We start from the raw sequence: 16,561 nt of genomic DNA on the forward strand, positions 1-16,561 counted from the left end.
CTGCGGAGCAGCGCCTGCGGCGGGGGACCCTGACCAACCAGTCTGGCCAGTGGATGTCCCGAACTGGCATCTCAGCGGACAATCGCGGACCCGCTCCCCTTCATTCTACCCGGGGCCTTGAGACTCATTTCCACTATGGCAAGTAGCCTGGGCTTGCGTCGTGGATTTTACACCGAGTGGCCAGCAGTGGCCTCTCCCAGTTTAGCTAGTGGCCCCCAGCATTACCAGTGTCCCAGAGCAACTGCTCCCAGTCTGCCCTGTGATGTCCTTCCCTGTGGCGGCGCCACTCACGTGACCGGTCAGTGGCTTGGAACTGACCAGTTCAATCTCTTATCTCGAATGGTCTTCAATCTCAGTTCCGCCTAGGCCTCTGTAAGGATGCGACGGAGGGGCCCGGGGCTCGCTCCCTCTCTCTGCCCTGGAAGGCCCGCCCTCTCTTCTCCCCATCCAGGGAATCCCAGGAATGTCACCCCCCTTCCTGCTTCTTCTCTCCCCTTCATTCCCTCCCCACCTTGGGGGAGGGGAGGAGAATCCTGCTGGCGGGGCAGGTGAGTGGAGGAGGGGAGGAGGCTAGGGCACCTGGGGAGGGCGGAAGAGCCCAGCCTTGGTTGCAAGGGAGCGTTAAAGTCTGACTGAGGGAGGTCACAGATCAGACCCTCAGGACTTCTCACCGCCCAAATCGGACTGGAACAAAACCCCTAGGGTGCTGGTTGGGGCTAGGGGAAGGCGGGTGGCACTGGGTGTCTGGGAGAAGCTAGTCTAGGACCTTAGGCAGAATGTGGGGTCACTGGTCATGTTGGGAGAGGTTCCTCAGGTGTCTCAGATCATTCACTGGTAAGAATGGAGCTTTCTGCCCCTGGACCTCCATGTCACAATCAGGTGACACAGACTGTAAACCTCCCCCCTGGGTCCCTGGCTTTGCCTATTTGACCAGAGGGAGGGCTCAGTAACAGGTCAGCCTGGGAATTATTGGCCAGACTGGTCAAAGCTACTTTTTTTTAATCCATTAGTCATACAGGAGAGCCATTGTTACACTGGGAAAGGTGACCTTTGGGTATTAGCATCACTATCCCCTCCTCCAGGAAGTCCTCCTTCAGGCTCCCCCATCCTCCTCAGTCCCCTGGGACCCCCACCTCAGCCCTGTGCACTCTGGGTAGTCCCTGTCTGTTGGAATAACTTTCAGTTGCAGCTAGCAAGCTAGCATCTAGGAGCAGCTCAGAAGTGCTTGAAATGTCCACGTTTGCTCAGGCCTGACAGGAGGGCCTGCAGGGTGGGGTGGAACCACATACTCAGCACTTGTGGTCAGCGTTGCCAAACTACTGGGCAAAGGGGCTTCAGGGCATGAAACCCCTGACTCAGTAAGGGCCAAAGACCCTTCCAGATTGCTTTCCACCACGACAGCAATATTTAGAGTTTCCTCACCATGCAGTTACTTTAGGCAGAAGATGACTGGCCTATGGATATTGTCTTGCTTATGTATGATTGACGGGCACGCCCCACTCGAACCCTGTAACAGTTGTGTGCATTCCAAAAAGAAACTGAGATACTGGACGACGCCTTGAGGGGGGTCTCCAGCCAGTTCTCTCACCAGCTCCCAGAGTCTGGGTGTTGATTCCGCGTTTCTACCCCCCACGACAAGGTAGCCGAGTGACCATCAACCATGAAGGGACTTAGGAACACATACACCTGTCTGCATTGGGTCTGTCTCCCCCACGGGACCATGAACCCTGTGAGGGTCGGGGCTCTCTGGGTTACCGTTGTGTCCCCCACCCAGACCCAAAGCAGGTACTCAGGGAAGGTTTGCAAGGTGCAAACTCAGAGGTCCACAGGCTTACATGCAAATTCCACCCAGACTGGTCATCGCAGGACACACTACATGGACACAGTCACCTTCCAAGACAGCCCCAAGGGCTCCCTAGGACAAGCTTACACCCTGGGACCCCAGACAGCAACTCCCTGGCTCTTCTGTCCCTGGCTTGTGGGCCTGCTTACCTGGGCAGGACTTGGGTAGGTGCCCTCGTCAGCCACCTGCTCTCCACCTTCAAGAACCCAGCCTGGGCTGGGGATGTGGCTCAAGAGGTAGCGCGCTCGCCTGGCATGCGTGCGGCCCGGGTTCCATCCTCAGCACCACATACAAAGATGTTGTGTCCGCCGAAAACTAAAAAATAAATATTAAAAAATTCTCTCTCTCTCTCTCTCTCTCTCTCTCTCTCTAAAAGAAAAAAAAAGAACCCAGCCTGTTAAGGTGCCGGGTGAGGCCAGATGTGTAAGAAAGAGAGAAGTCAGACACCCCAGCTTTGGCTGCGCACAGACTTGCAGGAACTGCTATTGTTAACGTCAACTGCCTGTCATCTACAATTTAGTCTCACTAGACAGCCACAGGGATCTTGTTAAAAATCTGCTTGTGTCAACCTTGGCTTCTGTCTCACAGTAAAAACTAACGTTCTATCTGTGGCTTACAAGACCCTGGCACCTCCCTGATCCCACCTACCACCCACATGGGTCCCTGCTGCCATGCCGTTCCTCCGACACACCAGCTTCAGCCCCAGCATCTGCTCTCCCCTCTGCTGGGCCAGTCCTGGCTTGAGCAGCTTCCGCCTGGCTTCCAATCTCCTGTGACCCCCCCCCCCCCAGTCATCATCGTTAAGGTTCTGCTTGGCCATCCCATCTCGCGGCCCCTCCTGATCTCCCTTCTCTTACCACGCTTTTTCCTCCATAACGTTTATTGCTGCCAGATCCAGTATGTTTATTTTTTTATTGCTTGGCACAGACTCTAAACTCCAAGAGCAAAGGGACTGCTCTGCTTCGCCGCAGTGCCTAGGACAGTGCTTGGCATGGGATGAATAAACATTGTGCACTGAATTAAATCATTTTCCAATTCCGTCCTCGCGAGCTCATGTGTATAGACACAGGCGTGCGTCACTTAACAACCGGGGTATGTTCCGAGAAAGGCGTTGTCAGGCAATTTTGCCACCGGCTGAACATCACAGTGGCCTCGCACAGCCCAAGACGGCTATGACGTCACTGGGCCATGTGATCTTATGGGACCACTGTTGCAGTTGTGGTCCATTGTCGACTGACAGATACTTAGGTGATGTGCCACGTGACTGTATACAGCAGTCCTTGGCTATCCATGGGAGATTGTTTCCGGGAGACCCCTCCCCAGGATGCTCAAGTCCCTTACATATAATGGCACTGTATTTGCATATAACCTATGCACACACCCCCGTATACTCTAAATCATCTCTCAATGCCTTATAATGCCTAATACAATGTAAGTGTGATATAATCAATATACTCTATTGTTTAGAAAATAATGACAAAAAGTCTGCACGTGTTCCATATAGATGTATTTTTTTCCTGAATATTTTAGATCCAAGTTTGGTTGGATCCTTGCAGATCTGGAAGGCTGACTCTTCTCATAGACAAGTCTTATCTTTTTCTCATTTGTTTTATATATGGTGTAGCCTAATTAGCTTTCAGAGGAGTCCACAGCTTGCAGAAGATGCTCGTCATGGTGTGTGGAGGGGAATGGTTCTTCCCCATGGTTCCAGACTTGGATCTGGAAAATGGAACTGTTGATATTTGGTGTCATATGAATGCATTTTTTTTTTTGGTTGAGCAAAAAGAGTTACTTGTACAGCGAGAGTTTAAAGAAGAGCTACTGCCTAAAGATGGCTGCACCCAATTTGTCATTTTTGCATGGTCACCTGTCTCGAGCCATCCATGGGCTGCGTGTGTGAGCTCTGTGCATTTGAGCAGTATGAGGGGACTGGTGTGGCCTTGCACACTGATTGGGCTCGTGACGCAAATGTGCCTTTCCTCTCCCTCTGCCTGTGATCCCCCACAGCACCTGAAATGGGTGTGACTTGCCAAGATGTCAATCAATCTGCTGACCACAAGACATCACAAAGCAAGACTCCACCTTCCAAACCCCATTCTCTGCCTTATTTGGTGAAGAACATTCCATCCAACCTCCCTATAGATGCAATTTTTTTCCTGAATATTTTAGATCCAAGTTTGGTTGAATCCTTAGATCTGGAAGGCTGTGTGTGTCCCCCCTCTAAAATAAAAAGAATCCGGTACATGCTCTCTTTCTAGCACTGCCCAGCGAGAAGCTGACCCTTGGGGTCACTGAACAGTCCCGCCCTTGACCTTAGAAACTCATGTTCCTGTGCTGCATGGTTTCTTCGCCGTTTTCTTAATTACTGATATAGTCAGCTCCTTTGAATACAGCTCATCTCGCCAGCCTGGCCAGCTGGCGACAGTCACCTACAGAGCTGGACCTCCCATCAAGAGGTCAGACTTGCCAGGTGTGGTGGTGCACATCTGTCATCCCAGAGGCTTGGGAGGCGGAGGCAGGAGGATTGCAAGTTCAAAGCCAGGCTCAGCAGTTTAGCGATGCTCTGAGCAACTTAATGAGACCCTGTCTCAAAATGAAAAAAGACTGGGAATGTGGCTCAGTGGTAAAATGCCTCTGGGTTCAATCCCCAGTACCAAAAGTCACGTCTGTGTTGGATGCACAGTTGGTTGAATCCTGGGTGCAGAGGGATGGAGGTGGAGGCCGGCCTTCCTCACAGGAAACCCACCAAGCACTCCCTGGAGCAGCTGTGCTGGGGGGGCCCACGCCAGCAGGTCCAGAGCCCACTCTTGGAAGTGTGGAGACTTCAGAGACCCTGGCCAGCCTCCAACCACTCTGCGCAGGGCAGCCTGGAACCATGGACGGCTCCATTTGATGGCACCCACTCCCAGGGTGGAACCACTCAGCCGAGCCCCACCCTGGATCCGCCCAGCACCCTCAGCACTAAGGCAACCGTTGCCATCCTGCGCCGCTAAGTTGGAGAGGATTTGTGATGAGCGCAGCTAATGAATGGGGCAGCCCGTCCTGCTTCTAGGGCGGCTCGGGCAGTGGGGTGACTGCAGTGTCCGGTGCTCATCGGGCACCAGCGTGTCCTCATCAGACTGGTTCTGTGGGGTGACTGTGGCTGGTGGCCGGTGCTGGCTGGCTGCCAGTCTTCTTGCTCCTTTTCCAATCCTGGCTCTCCTGTTTACTCCCGGTTTCTGTGAGTGACCCAGAATCCTCTCAATAGGTTCCCTTTCTGTCCCAAGAGGCGGCTTCTGTTGCTTGGAACTCAGTCTGTGATACATTTCAAGCCCCTTCCCATGGCCGTCTGGGCTCAGAGTCTCCTCCTGGAAGCCTTCCTGGCTTTTCCAGGCTGGGTCAGGCGTCCCTGTGCGCTCCTGCAGCCCTGGGGTCCCCCACCCCAGCCGTGCCCACCCTGGGCTCCAGGTCTCTCTCCCCCACTGGACTCTGAGCTGCAGGGGGGGCAGTGGCCGCTGCTCAGCCCAGGGCCTGGAACAGGGCCTGCCCTCAGGGTGGGGGCTGGGTTAGCCTGATGGGAGGGAGCTGGGTCCCTTGGGATTAGTGAGGCCATGGGAGATGCTTTCCCGGTGCATGGGAGATGCTTTCCCGGTGCCACATCGCCTGGCAGAAGGACCCACGGGGAATGGAGAACGAGCGATAAGAGCAGGTCGTGGCGAGCCTGGGAGCCCAACTAGCTCCCAAGGAATCGCGGGCTCTGAGTCCGGGGTGATTTTGCGGTGACAGGGGAGGCAGGGGTCTGGTTTGCCGACAGCTTGGGAGGCAGGACTCCTGGAACTGGCGGAAGAGGCTGGGGACCCCATTCCCCGTGAAGCTCTGAGGGTAGATGGGGCCAGGGCCCAGCCTCTGGAGTGGACCAGGAGGGCATCAGGCCCCGGGAACGCCCTTTCCCAGTGCCAAGCTGCCCCCTGGTGGCCGCTGCCCTGCTCCTTACACACGGGAGGACCCACCAGGCTTGACAGTTTATTTCTGCCTCACAAGCCCCGTCCGCCCCTGCGGCTCCTTCTGCAGCTCATCTGGGCACCCTGCGATGCAGAGAGACGCGGGCGTGAGATCACTCCCCTGGGCAGAGCGGGCGGAGGGCATGGGGCTAGCTGGGGAGGGAGCCTGGAGAGTCTGGGGCTCACCTGGCCTCCAGCGTGGGGTGTGATCGCGGGTCCCACAGGGGCGGCTGGGGGCAGGAGCTTCCCTTTAGAAATTTCTGCAGGGGAGGGAGTTGGGGGCCGTGAGCTTCCTGAGTCCGGGGTGTTTCTCCCCCCCCCTTCTTCACCCCCGAGTCTCGGGCCAGCTGTCTTTCCACTTACTCTGTGGCCCCCTCGGTGGTCTGGGGGCAGGAGGTGACATCCCAAGGGGCTGAGGCCACATTCCTGATTCTCGGCAAGGGAAGGGGAGGCCTGAGCCTGGGCAGAGGCAGAGGGGCCTGCAGGGGAAGAGATTCAGAAATGTCCCAGGTGAGGGGCGGCCTAGGGACTGGCAGTGCCAATTCACAGGGTGACACCGTGGTGGGCGAGGGGCCCTGTGACAGAGTCTTATCCCTAATCCATGCCGTCTCTTCCCCGCATGCTTCTGCCTTGAGTGGGAAAACGTTCTGTCTTGTCTGTCCGTCCGTCTGTTCATGCCTCCATCCCCTTGTCCATGTATCCCACAAACATTCCCTGAGCATCTGAGTTCAGAAATGTGGATAAGACAGAAAAAAATAAATAAAAGCTTCCCGTGCCGGAGGAACCAAGGTCTGCTGAGCCAGAGGCTGGACGTGAGCAATCAGCTCACAAACCAGGAAGCATCCTGTGTTCCAGGTCTTTCTGAGTGCGTGGGAGGGGGCAGGGGAGGGCGGGGTGACCAAGACAGGAGGGCGACCAGGGAGGCCTCCAGGAGCCGGGACTGATTGGGCCGAAGCCTGAGCACAAAAAGGCGGCAGGGAAGTGGGGGGTCTGCGGGCTCCTTGGAAGGTCAGCGAGGGGCTCACGGGAGCAGGGGCTGGATCTTCAGGCCCTATGGAGGAAGCAGAGGGCTTCCCTGGAGTCCCGGAGGCCTGGGGAGCTGGCAGAGGGTGCTGAGAAGTGACGGGGGATCTGATTTGGGTTCTGGTCGCCAGATCTCTCCGGCTTCACAAGCCTGAGGGTTCAGTGACCCGTGGTGTGCCAGGGTCTTGCTCAGTGACGGGGTCATCCCGTAGAGGTGGGTTTCTAAGACGGAGAACAGCGGTGTGCAGGGAGGTGCCTGATGACAGAGCCCCATGTGCAGATCATGACCGCAGTGACAGGCCACGGACACAGCCCACCGCATCCAGAGCCCATGGTGGACTCCGTGGCAGAGACGACCATCCCGCCCACTGTACAGACCAGAGGGTCCAGGCCCACAGAGGGGTGGAACATGAGTCCTGGCAGGTAGAGCCAGAGACCTGGGTCCTCATTCTGACTCCATCACCCGTGGGCTGTGTGACATTCAGCTCCTGAGCCTCACTGTCCCCCTCTGTAATCATAACAGGGCTGTCGTGACTTTATCTATTTATTAATTTGTTGTACTAGAGATTGAAGTCAGGGGCACTTTCCCACTGAGCCACATCCCCAGCTCTTTCTATTTTTTATTTAGAGCCAGGGTCTGGCTGAGTTCCTGAGGCTGACCTTGAACTTGCCATCCTCCCACCTTGGCCTCCAGGGTCACTGGGATCACAGGTGTGTGCCTGCTCCTGACCTGTGGTGACAACTGAATAGGTTCAAAAACAGTGCCAGGGCTGGGGTGTAGCTCAGGGGTAGAGGGCTTGCCTGGCAGGTGGGAGGCCCTGTGCCAAGCCCTTAGCAAAAGTCACACATTAACTGTTGTCATGATGACAGTCACCTTGCTGAGAAGTAGCAAGCCCAGGGCTTTGTCTTTTGCTGTGCTTTGAAAAATGAAAGAGCAGGCATAGCTGGGTGGGCACGGTGGTGCACGCCCATAATTCCAGCCACTTGGGAGGCTGAGGCGGGAGGATTGTAAGTTTGAGGTCAGCCTCAGCAACTTAGCAAGGAGGCCCAGTCTCAAAATTAAAAACAAGGGGGGTAAGGGGGTACTGGGGATGTGACTCAGTGGTTAAGTGCCCCGGGGTTCAGTCTCCAGTAGGAGAGAGAGAGAGAGAGAGAGAGAGAGAGAGAGAGAGAGAGAGGCAGCAGCTGTTGCCTGGAATTTGAACCAGGAAGGCCTGGGGAGGAGGAAGAGGAAGGGGTTTGCCAGGAGGGAGGGCACTGGCAGGTGAACGCATGCCCATCCGACCGGAGGTGCCCCTCAGCCCTGTTCCCGGCTGGCAGTGTCCCCTGGCTGTCCCCAGGGAGCCGCTGAGTGCCTCCTAATGTTTCCATTTGCTGTTGGCTGCAGGTCCAGGTCTGTTTTTAGCCTCCCCGCCGCACCCCCAGGCCCGCCGCCCCCTTCCTGCCGGCTCCTTGTTTGCTGTGGTCGCTAATGTTCCCGGACTTCCTGCCGTTCGTTGGAGGTCGGCGCAGTATTGATCCAGGCGGGGCCTGCTCCCGCGCACCGCCCCTCCCCGCCAGGCCAGGGCCTCTGAAACTCCAGGGGTGGGAGTGGGGGAGACAGCAAGGCCCGACGCCCTTAAAAAAATCAGCCCATGGGGGCTGGGCTGGGGCTCGGTGGGCAGAGCATTTCCCTGGAAGCTCAAGGCCCTGGGTTCCATCCCCAGCACGGAAAAAAAAAAAAAGCAGATGGTTTTGGGGGGTGCTTAAAGACCCCAATGCTGGCTTATCCTTTTTCAGGCTGTGTGGCTTCGGGCCATCTCAGCCACCTCTCTGAGTGTTTTTCTTGTAGAAAATGAGGAGAGAAACATTTTCAGCTTTATAGGGCTATTGGGAAGACTGGGCTCTGTTTATTCAACCCCTATTTATTGAGCACCTGTCAAGTATCAGTGTCAGGCACTGTTCTAGACTCTGGAGATAGACGAGAGAATAAGGGGCTGGGGCTGTAGCTCAGTGGTGAAGCGCTTGCTTTGCTTGTGTGAGGCACTGGGTTCGATCCTCAGCACCACATAAAAATAAATAAAGACATTGTGTGTCCATCTACAACTAAAAAATTAAAAAAAAAAAAAAAGGAGAAGAGAGAATAAGACAAAATCTAGACCTAAAAAGGGGTTTGGCTTAGGAAACGACACCTCCCACCCTGCCAGGTGGGGAAAATCACCAAGAGAGCATCACAGGGTGGGGTTGGAGGGTCAGGGAAGGCCTCCCGGAGAAGAAGTGGGAAACTGAGCCTGGGGAAAGGCAAGCTAGGCCAAGGGGACAGCTGGTGCAAAGGCCCTGAGGTAGGACATGTCCTGGACACGGAAGGAGAGCAAGAAACCAGTGAGAGGGATGAGTCAAGAGGAAGGCAGAGGAGAGGCCACGGAGGTGGCAGATGCCAGACCACAGCAGGGACTCACCATGGGTGCTGAGGAGGAGCACCAAGCCTGAGCCTCAGAGCCCTCAGCACCACCACCACAGGACCCTGGGGCTGAGCGAGAGACCACCCTGCCCACGCCCCCACCCCAGCCCAGAACAGCAACACTCACCACCTTCAACTGGCCTTCACTTCTGGGTCTCCCTGAGGACAGATCTAGCCGAGGGGGCAGTGGGGGAGCAGAGGGGGCCACCTAGAGGAGACAGCGGAGAGGGGTTGTGAGCGGCCATTTTCTTCACGCCCACAGACGCTTCTGCCTGGAGGCAGGACCGGGCACAGCTCTAGACTCCAGATATAACAGAAAGCAAGACAGAGTCCCAACCCTCAGGGGACAGCATGAGAAAGCCACAGCCCCAGGCCCTGGGGGAAGCAAACACCCAGGCCTCTAGCACCCAAGGTCCAGGCCCAGCCCCCTCCCTCAGACCCAGGGTCCAGGCCCAGCTTCCTCTCTTAGCCCCAGGGTCCAGGCCCAGCCTATCATCCATCAGGCCCCGGGGCCCTGTTTCTGGTCCTGCCCATCCTGCTTACCTGCTCCAACTCCCCGTCTTCCTGGTCACTGCTGTCCTCTGGGTTCTCAATGGTGGCCTCTGCTGCTGGCCTCCCTTGGAACTGATAGATGCTCACAGCCTCTCGGCCCTTGATCTCCCGTCGGCAGAAGGGGCAGGTCTGACTCTCTGCGTGCTGGTGGGGCGGAGGACAGGTCAGTGTCTCCCTGTTCTGCACCACGTCCCTCGTCCTTGGGGACTGGGAGGACCTCTACCTCCAACCCAGCGATAGGAGGAGAGCCAGGGACAGGGAGGGAGGGGGCGGGAGCCGGGAGGGGTGGGAGGCAGGGAAGAGCCTGGGAGCCAAGGAGCGCCCAAGCTGGCCCAGGGGCCAGCGGGACCTGGGCAGCAGCCTCAGGCCGGGCCTTTGCCAGGGGCATTGTGGGTCGGGCCGCTACTCTGGCCTGTGGGGGTCCCTGTCAATAGCCCTGTGCTCCCAGGCTAAGGCCCAGAGAGGCAGAGCTACTGGCTCTGGATTGCCCAGCCCTTTTCACTGATAACTGGTCTGAGAAGGAGAGCCGGGTCGCGGGTCGCGTGCAGGCCGAGGTGACACAGACCAGCTGCAGACACTGGCCCCCGAGGGAGCCCGGGCAGGGCTCTGTCCCCGGCCTCAGTTTCCCCATCTGAAAACGAGGCGCATGGGAAATGCTGTCGGGGCTTTTGCTGTAGAGGGGAGACCGGGCGAGCCGGCAGGAGAGGGTCAGCCCCACCTGCCACGCAGCCAGGCAGTGGCTGCAGAGCAGGTGGCCGCACGGCTCGATCCTCACATCCTTGTCCCTCTCTGCGCAGATCTTGCAGAGCTCGAAGGTGGAGTTCATGGCCCAGTACAGCTGCAGCTGCTCCTGACAGGTGAGGCGACAGGGAGGACAGAACAGGTGGGCGAGACCCTGGGAGGACAGGAAGCAAGTCCGCACCCCTGTGTCCACCCTGAAGCCTCCCCCAAGTTCAAGGTCGCGGGTGTGCAGGGCCTCCCATGCCTCCTCTCTGGGGTTATCTACCCCGGGGTTGTCAGAACAACGTAGGATGCCCCGGGAAATGGGAAGTTCAGGTGAGCAGAGAACAGAATCCGAGCATAAGTTTATCCCAAATATTGCATGGGATATACTTACACTAGATTTGTTTTTCTTTTTTAATTCTTGGTTTCTCTTCCCCCTGGAGTGGCTAAGCACTGGTGCAGGGCTGTCACTGGTAGGCACTCCAGTGCATTAGCTGTTCTGATGACCTAACCAGATCTTATTTCCTTGTTTAATCCCCATGAGAACCCCCGGGAAGGAGGCAGGAGGAGCTGTAGTTTCCACAGGATGGACTGAGCCTCAGAGAGGCCAAGTAATTTACCCAAGGTCACAGAGCCATGAGGCCAGCACTCCGACCCAAGGCCAAGGTGTCCGAGCCAAGGCCGGGTGGGGATGGCAGGGGCAGTGAGGGGACCGGGGCCCTCACCTCCGACACATGGATGCGCTGGTGGGGTTCTGCGCGGCAGAGCTCTGTCAGGTCTGGGTTGTGCTTCTTCCCATCGGGGTAGAGGTAGCTGGGGAAGGGGACAGGGGGACCCTGAGGGGGTTCCCAGGGCCCACCCCACACTGACCAGGACCCGCTCCCACAGCCTGGGGATATCTCCCTTCTTTATCCTGGGATTTCCAGAGCAGGTGTGTCCCTTGGATCCCCAGGGCAGGGCTGTGTCCCTTGGCTCTAGGAGCAGGGTCACAGCCCAGAGGCTGAGTGAATCCACAGGCCTAGGCCCCTGGGACCCCCTGCCGCCTCCAGGCCCGGCCATGACAGATTTTAGAGTTGGGGCGACCAAATCCTAGGATCTTCCAATCTGAGGACTACGAGATGGCCTCGGGGGCCATCGGCACCGCTTCTCACCTTACACAGTGCCCCGAGGCTCACACAGCAAGACCCAGAGCTGGACTGGCCGGCTCTCAGGACGGGCCTCCCGGGCAGCTGAGAAGGCTCTGGACCCTCTGGGGTCCCATCTGGTCATTACTGCAGTCTCAGGCCAGCCGCAGAGTCACAGGACTGCTGACTGGACCCTACTGTGGCCCTTCCTAGGCTGGGCAATGCTACCTCCCTGGCCTCAGTTTTCCCATCTGTACAATGGACAGGATCCAACCAGGGGCAAAGGTGGATGGCAGAGACTAAGACAAGGCCCATAGGAGGGGGCAGCTAGGGTGACTTCAGACCCGGAAGGCCACCATGCTGGGACACACAGCTTGGTGTCCCTCCCCTCTCTCAGGCCTTGGTTTTCTCATCTGCAAAATGTTGGGAGCAGGCGACACACACCGGGTGCTGGGCAAGGGCAAGATCCTCCTGCCTCAGGCTCTCAGCCACGCCATTGGGATGACAGTGTGCCCCTGGCCCCTCTCATCTGTTTGTTTGTTTGTGTAGTTGGACAGCATGTCTTTGTGTGTTTATTTTTATGTGGTGCCAAGGATGGAACCCAGTACCTCACACATACCAGGCAAGTGCTCTGCACTGAGCCACAGCCCCCGCCTCTCATTTGTTCTTAACCCTGGGATCCTCTTCTCCAAGAACTCTGACCTGGAGCCGGCAGATGACTCAGGATTCGGTGGGTTCTGTGAGCCAGGGCTGCTCTGAGCCTGGCTGCCCGACTTCAAACCCCAGCTCAGTACTCTGTAGCTGTGCGACCTGGACAAATGTCTCTGCCTCTCTGTGCCTGTTTCCTGAGCTGTCAAGTAGGGAGGTAATAAACGTACATGTGGGGGCTGGGGCGGTGGCTCAGTGGTAGAGCGCTTGCCTCTCATGTGCGAGGCACTGGGTTCGATTCTCAGCACTGAGTATAAATAAATAAAGTCCATTGACAACTAAAAACAGGTCCATGAGCGTGTCCATACAAGAGGTCGTTATTTGCGGATTGCGGATTTGCCTGTCTCTAACATCGATGTGAAACCCTCAATCAATACTCTTGTGGCCATTGACGGACATGCGCAGAGTCGTGATGGCTCTGAGCCCTCTGGTGCTCCTGGTCGGCTGGGGCGGGACAAGCAGCTGTGCCTGCCAGGGCTTGGCTCCTGGACTGTAACCCAGTGTCTTTGTCACAGTCTGTTCAGTGCCACATTCCTCCCATTTTCATGCTTTTTGTTGATTTGCTGATTTAAAGGGCCCCAAGAGTGGAACTAAAGTGCCATCTATTTGCCTAAGGGAGAGGGGGCTGGGACGGGACTTAGCCAGAGAATGTGCTGGGCAACTCTGTTCCCGCCTGAGCTGCAGGGCTACCGGAGGCCAGGGGTTCCGTGCGAATGAGTCAACAATGTGTCTTAAGTTGACTTTAACAAAAACACATAAGGGTTATTATGCAGTGATTGATTGGCCAAATGTGGCCCAATACTTGTTTTTCTGAAGGTGCTGGGGCTGCAACCAGGGACTCACCCCTGCCAGGCAATCGCTGTGCCACCGAGCCTCATCCCCAGCCCTTTTTTCATTCTTATTTTGAGACAAAATCTTGCTAAATTGCCCAGGCTGGCCTTGAACTTGTGATCCTCCTGCCTCAGCCTCCTGAGTTACTGGGGCTCTAGGCGTGTGCCTCAGTGCCTGGCCCAATACATTTTTTGTTTAATTTTTGGTACCAGGGGTTGAACTCAGGGGCACTTAAACCACAGAGCTACATCCCCAGCCCTTTTTATGTTTTTAATTTTGAGACAAGGTCTCCCTGAGTTGTTTAGGGCCTCCCTAAATTGCTGAGGCTGGCCTCAAACATGGTATCCTCCTGCCTCAGCCTCAGAGTCCCTGGGATTACAGACACATGCCACAGCACATTAAAAACAAACAAACAAAAAGAACTGCAAAACAAACAAGAATAAGAATCCCTCAAAACAACAACAAAGAAAACCCAAGCATCCAATAAAAAAGTAAATAAAATAAAATAAATAATAAAACAGAAAAGGTTGGGACCTACAGGCCCTGTATGTCCCCTAGGAGCAGTGGCTCAGAATTTGAAAATTCAGACACTGAACAATTTTATAGAATATAACTAATGTGAATAATGAGAGTCAACAGCATGTCTGCTGGACGCGGTGGCCCACGCCTGTAATCCCAGCAACTCAGAAGGCTGAGGCAGGAGGATTGCAAGATGGAGGACAGCCTCAGCAATTTAGCAAGGCCTGAAGCAATTTAGTGAGACCCTGTTTCGAAATTAAAAAACAGAAACAAAAAAATGGGCTGTGGCTGTGGCTCAGTAGTTAGAGCACTTGCTTACCAGGTGTGAGGCCCCGGGTTCAGGGGAAAAGAAATAACATTTCAAATCAAAATAAACAAAAGGACTGGGGATAGAGCTCAGAGGTGGGGCGCTTCTGGGTTCAACCCCCAGCACCCAAACAAACCAGGAGAAAGCAGCCTCCTTCCTAAATGTCACCCATCTCCTGTCACCGATCACACAGTGTGACTGATAAGCAAGCCCCAGCGGGTGGAGGCCGGTGGGGGCACCTGCTCACCATTTGCCTGACGCCCTGGTTCCCTCCACAGCAGCGCCAAACCAGGAAAACCCTGGTCAGCGGCGGAACTCCGGAGCCAACCTGCCCCCTCCCTCCTCACCCAGAGCAGCTTCCCTGCAGGAAAAGGGGCAGCCACACCCTGGCAGCTTCCCAGCTCTGTTTCCGCCCTACCAGCCTAGATCCTAGGGCAGGACATGGGATCTAGAAGCAAAGCTCTAGAGTCCAAGTTCAAGGTGTGGCACCCAGGGCGGCCGCCTGCTGGCCCGCCTGCAGCCTGGGTGGACAGCAGAGGTGCCCCTTCCTCGAGACCCTTGACTGCCACCTGCTGGGGAACCGCAGCATTGCAGGTTGGTGATTGGGCCAGTGCACGTCCCCCAGGATTCTACCCACCCCAATCCTTCCAGGTCGCAAACTCACATGCCACCTTTTTGTCCTTCCAGGAGCACCTGGAACAGGGGTCTATTGGAAGGGATGGTCTGCAGGATGCTGCCATCTGAGCTCACGTACCCGATGGCCCACTGCCCCAGGCGAGTACAGCTGGGCCTGAAGATGTAGCTGGAGGGAGAGGTGGGTAGGATGGGGTGAGGGACTGGTCACTGCTGTCCCTTCGGGGAAGTCCCAGTCCCCCACCCTGTTGGGGATCCAGGTGTCTAAGTCCTTATGTCAACTTCCCATGCATGCACGGAGGGGCTAGATCCCTGTCTGGCTCTTCTTGGGATAATAATATCCCTGACGCTATTTAGAGACTCTGTCCCTCCTTCATTGAAGTTGGGACAAGCCTGACTGTGGCTTGGCCAATCAGGGTATTCTAGGATCCCTGGCCTCAGTAATCGGAGTCAGGGACCTTTGCTACAAGTATCGAACAAGGTGCCCCAGCTTCACAAAGGTTGCTAAACTGGTGGGGTGTATAACAGTGACCCCTAGAAGCCATTTGACACCAGGCAGGGAGACCACATCTAAGAAGGACGCTAACATGGACGAAAGCAGAGACAGGGTATGAGCAGAAGCTGAGTCTCAGATTAGGACTGGAACACCTGGGTCCAGCTGAACCTGAAAGCCAAACTCTAGTCTTTTCAGTTATAGGAATTAATCAATTCCTGTTGCTTTTCCTTTAAACCAGTTTGGAGTATAATCGGAAGAACTGGAAGAGTGCAGATATATACTTGTCTTTTTTGGGCTTCTGCACTTGAGCCCTGCAAGGCTCGCAAACCTGACCTCCTATTCTCTCAACTCCTTGATGTTCCAGGGGGCTCAGTTCCCCAGTTTCTAGCCCTTTGGGGAGACCCAGCAGCTAAAAAATCCTGACTTGAAATAATTTAAAGATTCAGATGTCTGGGCGCAGTAGTGCATGCCTGTAGTCCCAGCAGCTCTGGAGGCTGAGACAGGAGAATTGTGAGTTCAAAGCCAGCCTCAGCGTTGGCGAGGTGCTAAGTTGGGCTTAGCAACTCAGTGACCCTGTCTCTAAATAAAATACAAAATAGGGCTGGGGGTGTCGTTCAGTGGTCGAATGCCCCTGAGTTCAAACCCCAGTAGTCCCCAAAAAAAGAAAAAGAAAGAAAAGATTCAGATGTCTCCTTTCCCAGTGTCTTGCTGCAACAGGTATGTGCGGTCATAGTCAAAATATTTTACCCAGGGCCCAACATCACTCTGACCAATCAGAAAGGGACCCAACCCATGCCTGTAATTCCAGCAGCTGAGGCAGGAAGATTGCAGATTGGAAGCCGACCTCAATCGAGGCTGTAAGCAATCTAGTGAGACCTTGTCTCAAAATTAAAGAAGAAAAAGGGCTGGGGGTGTGGCTCAGTTGTTAAGTGCCCCGGGTTCAATCCCTGGTACCAATAAAAAGACCTAATGTGGGCAGGGTCTTCAGCACCCCGTTCCCCCACCAGATGAGGTACTGTGTGTTTAGCTGCTGGACGGGGGGAAGGCGCAGGGGGTCCTGGGAGAAAAGACAGGTGACCAAGGACACTCAACTGTCTACCTCGGAGCTCTTTTATTTGGTTGTTTTGGGCGGTACTAGGAATTGAACCCAGGGCGGGGGTCTGTCACTCAGCTACACCCCCGGCACGTTATTTTTTAAATTTTGAGACAGGGGGTCTGGCTCAGAATCTTCGATCTTCCTGCCTCATCCTCCTGAACCGGCTGGGATTCAAGTGTGCACCCCCCCACACACACCAGGCGACCTCCAGAGTTCTTAATTCTCTGGGTCCCAGGAACCTGAGCCCTGGCCTCGTCCTGCTGAGGCAGGTAATGGTCCCTGCCTC

At 55.7% G+C, this 16,561-nt stretch overlaps 1 protein-coding gene across 1 annotated transcript in view; it reads right to left on the reverse strand.

The window, feature by feature from the left end:
- Positions 1-3,926: 3,926 nt before the first annotated feature.
- Cblc (Cbl proto-oncogene C) overlaps positions 3,927-16,561 on the reverse strand; it is a 16,104-nt gene continuing 3,469 nt past the window's right edge. Inside the window, exons 4-10 of the mRNA XM_048791242.1 lie at positions 14,715-14,890; positions 11,287-11,374; positions 10,557-10,688; positions 9,830-9,982; positions 9,414-9,494; positions 6,187-6,302; positions 3,927-5,907 (exon numbers count right to left, since the gene is read on the reverse strand). Coding sequence (XP_048647199.1) covers positions 5,895-5,907; positions 6,187-6,302; positions 9,414-9,494; positions 9,830-9,982; positions 10,557-10,688; positions 11,287-11,374; positions 14,715-14,890 — 759 coding nt within the window. The 3' untranslated portion in view covers positions 3,927-5,894. The remainder of the gene's footprint in view (positions 5,908-6,186; positions 6,303-9,413; positions 9,495-9,829; positions 9,983-10,556; positions 10,689-11,286; positions 11,375-14,714; positions 14,891-16,561) is intronic.

Source organism: Marmota marmota, unplaced genomic scaffold, assembly GCF_001458135.2.
Source record: "Marmota marmota marmota unplaced genomic scaffold, marMar, whole genome shotgun sequence".
Classification (NCBI taxonomy): Eukaryota; Metazoa; Chordata; class Mammalia; order Rodentia; family Sciuridae; genus Marmota; species Marmota marmota.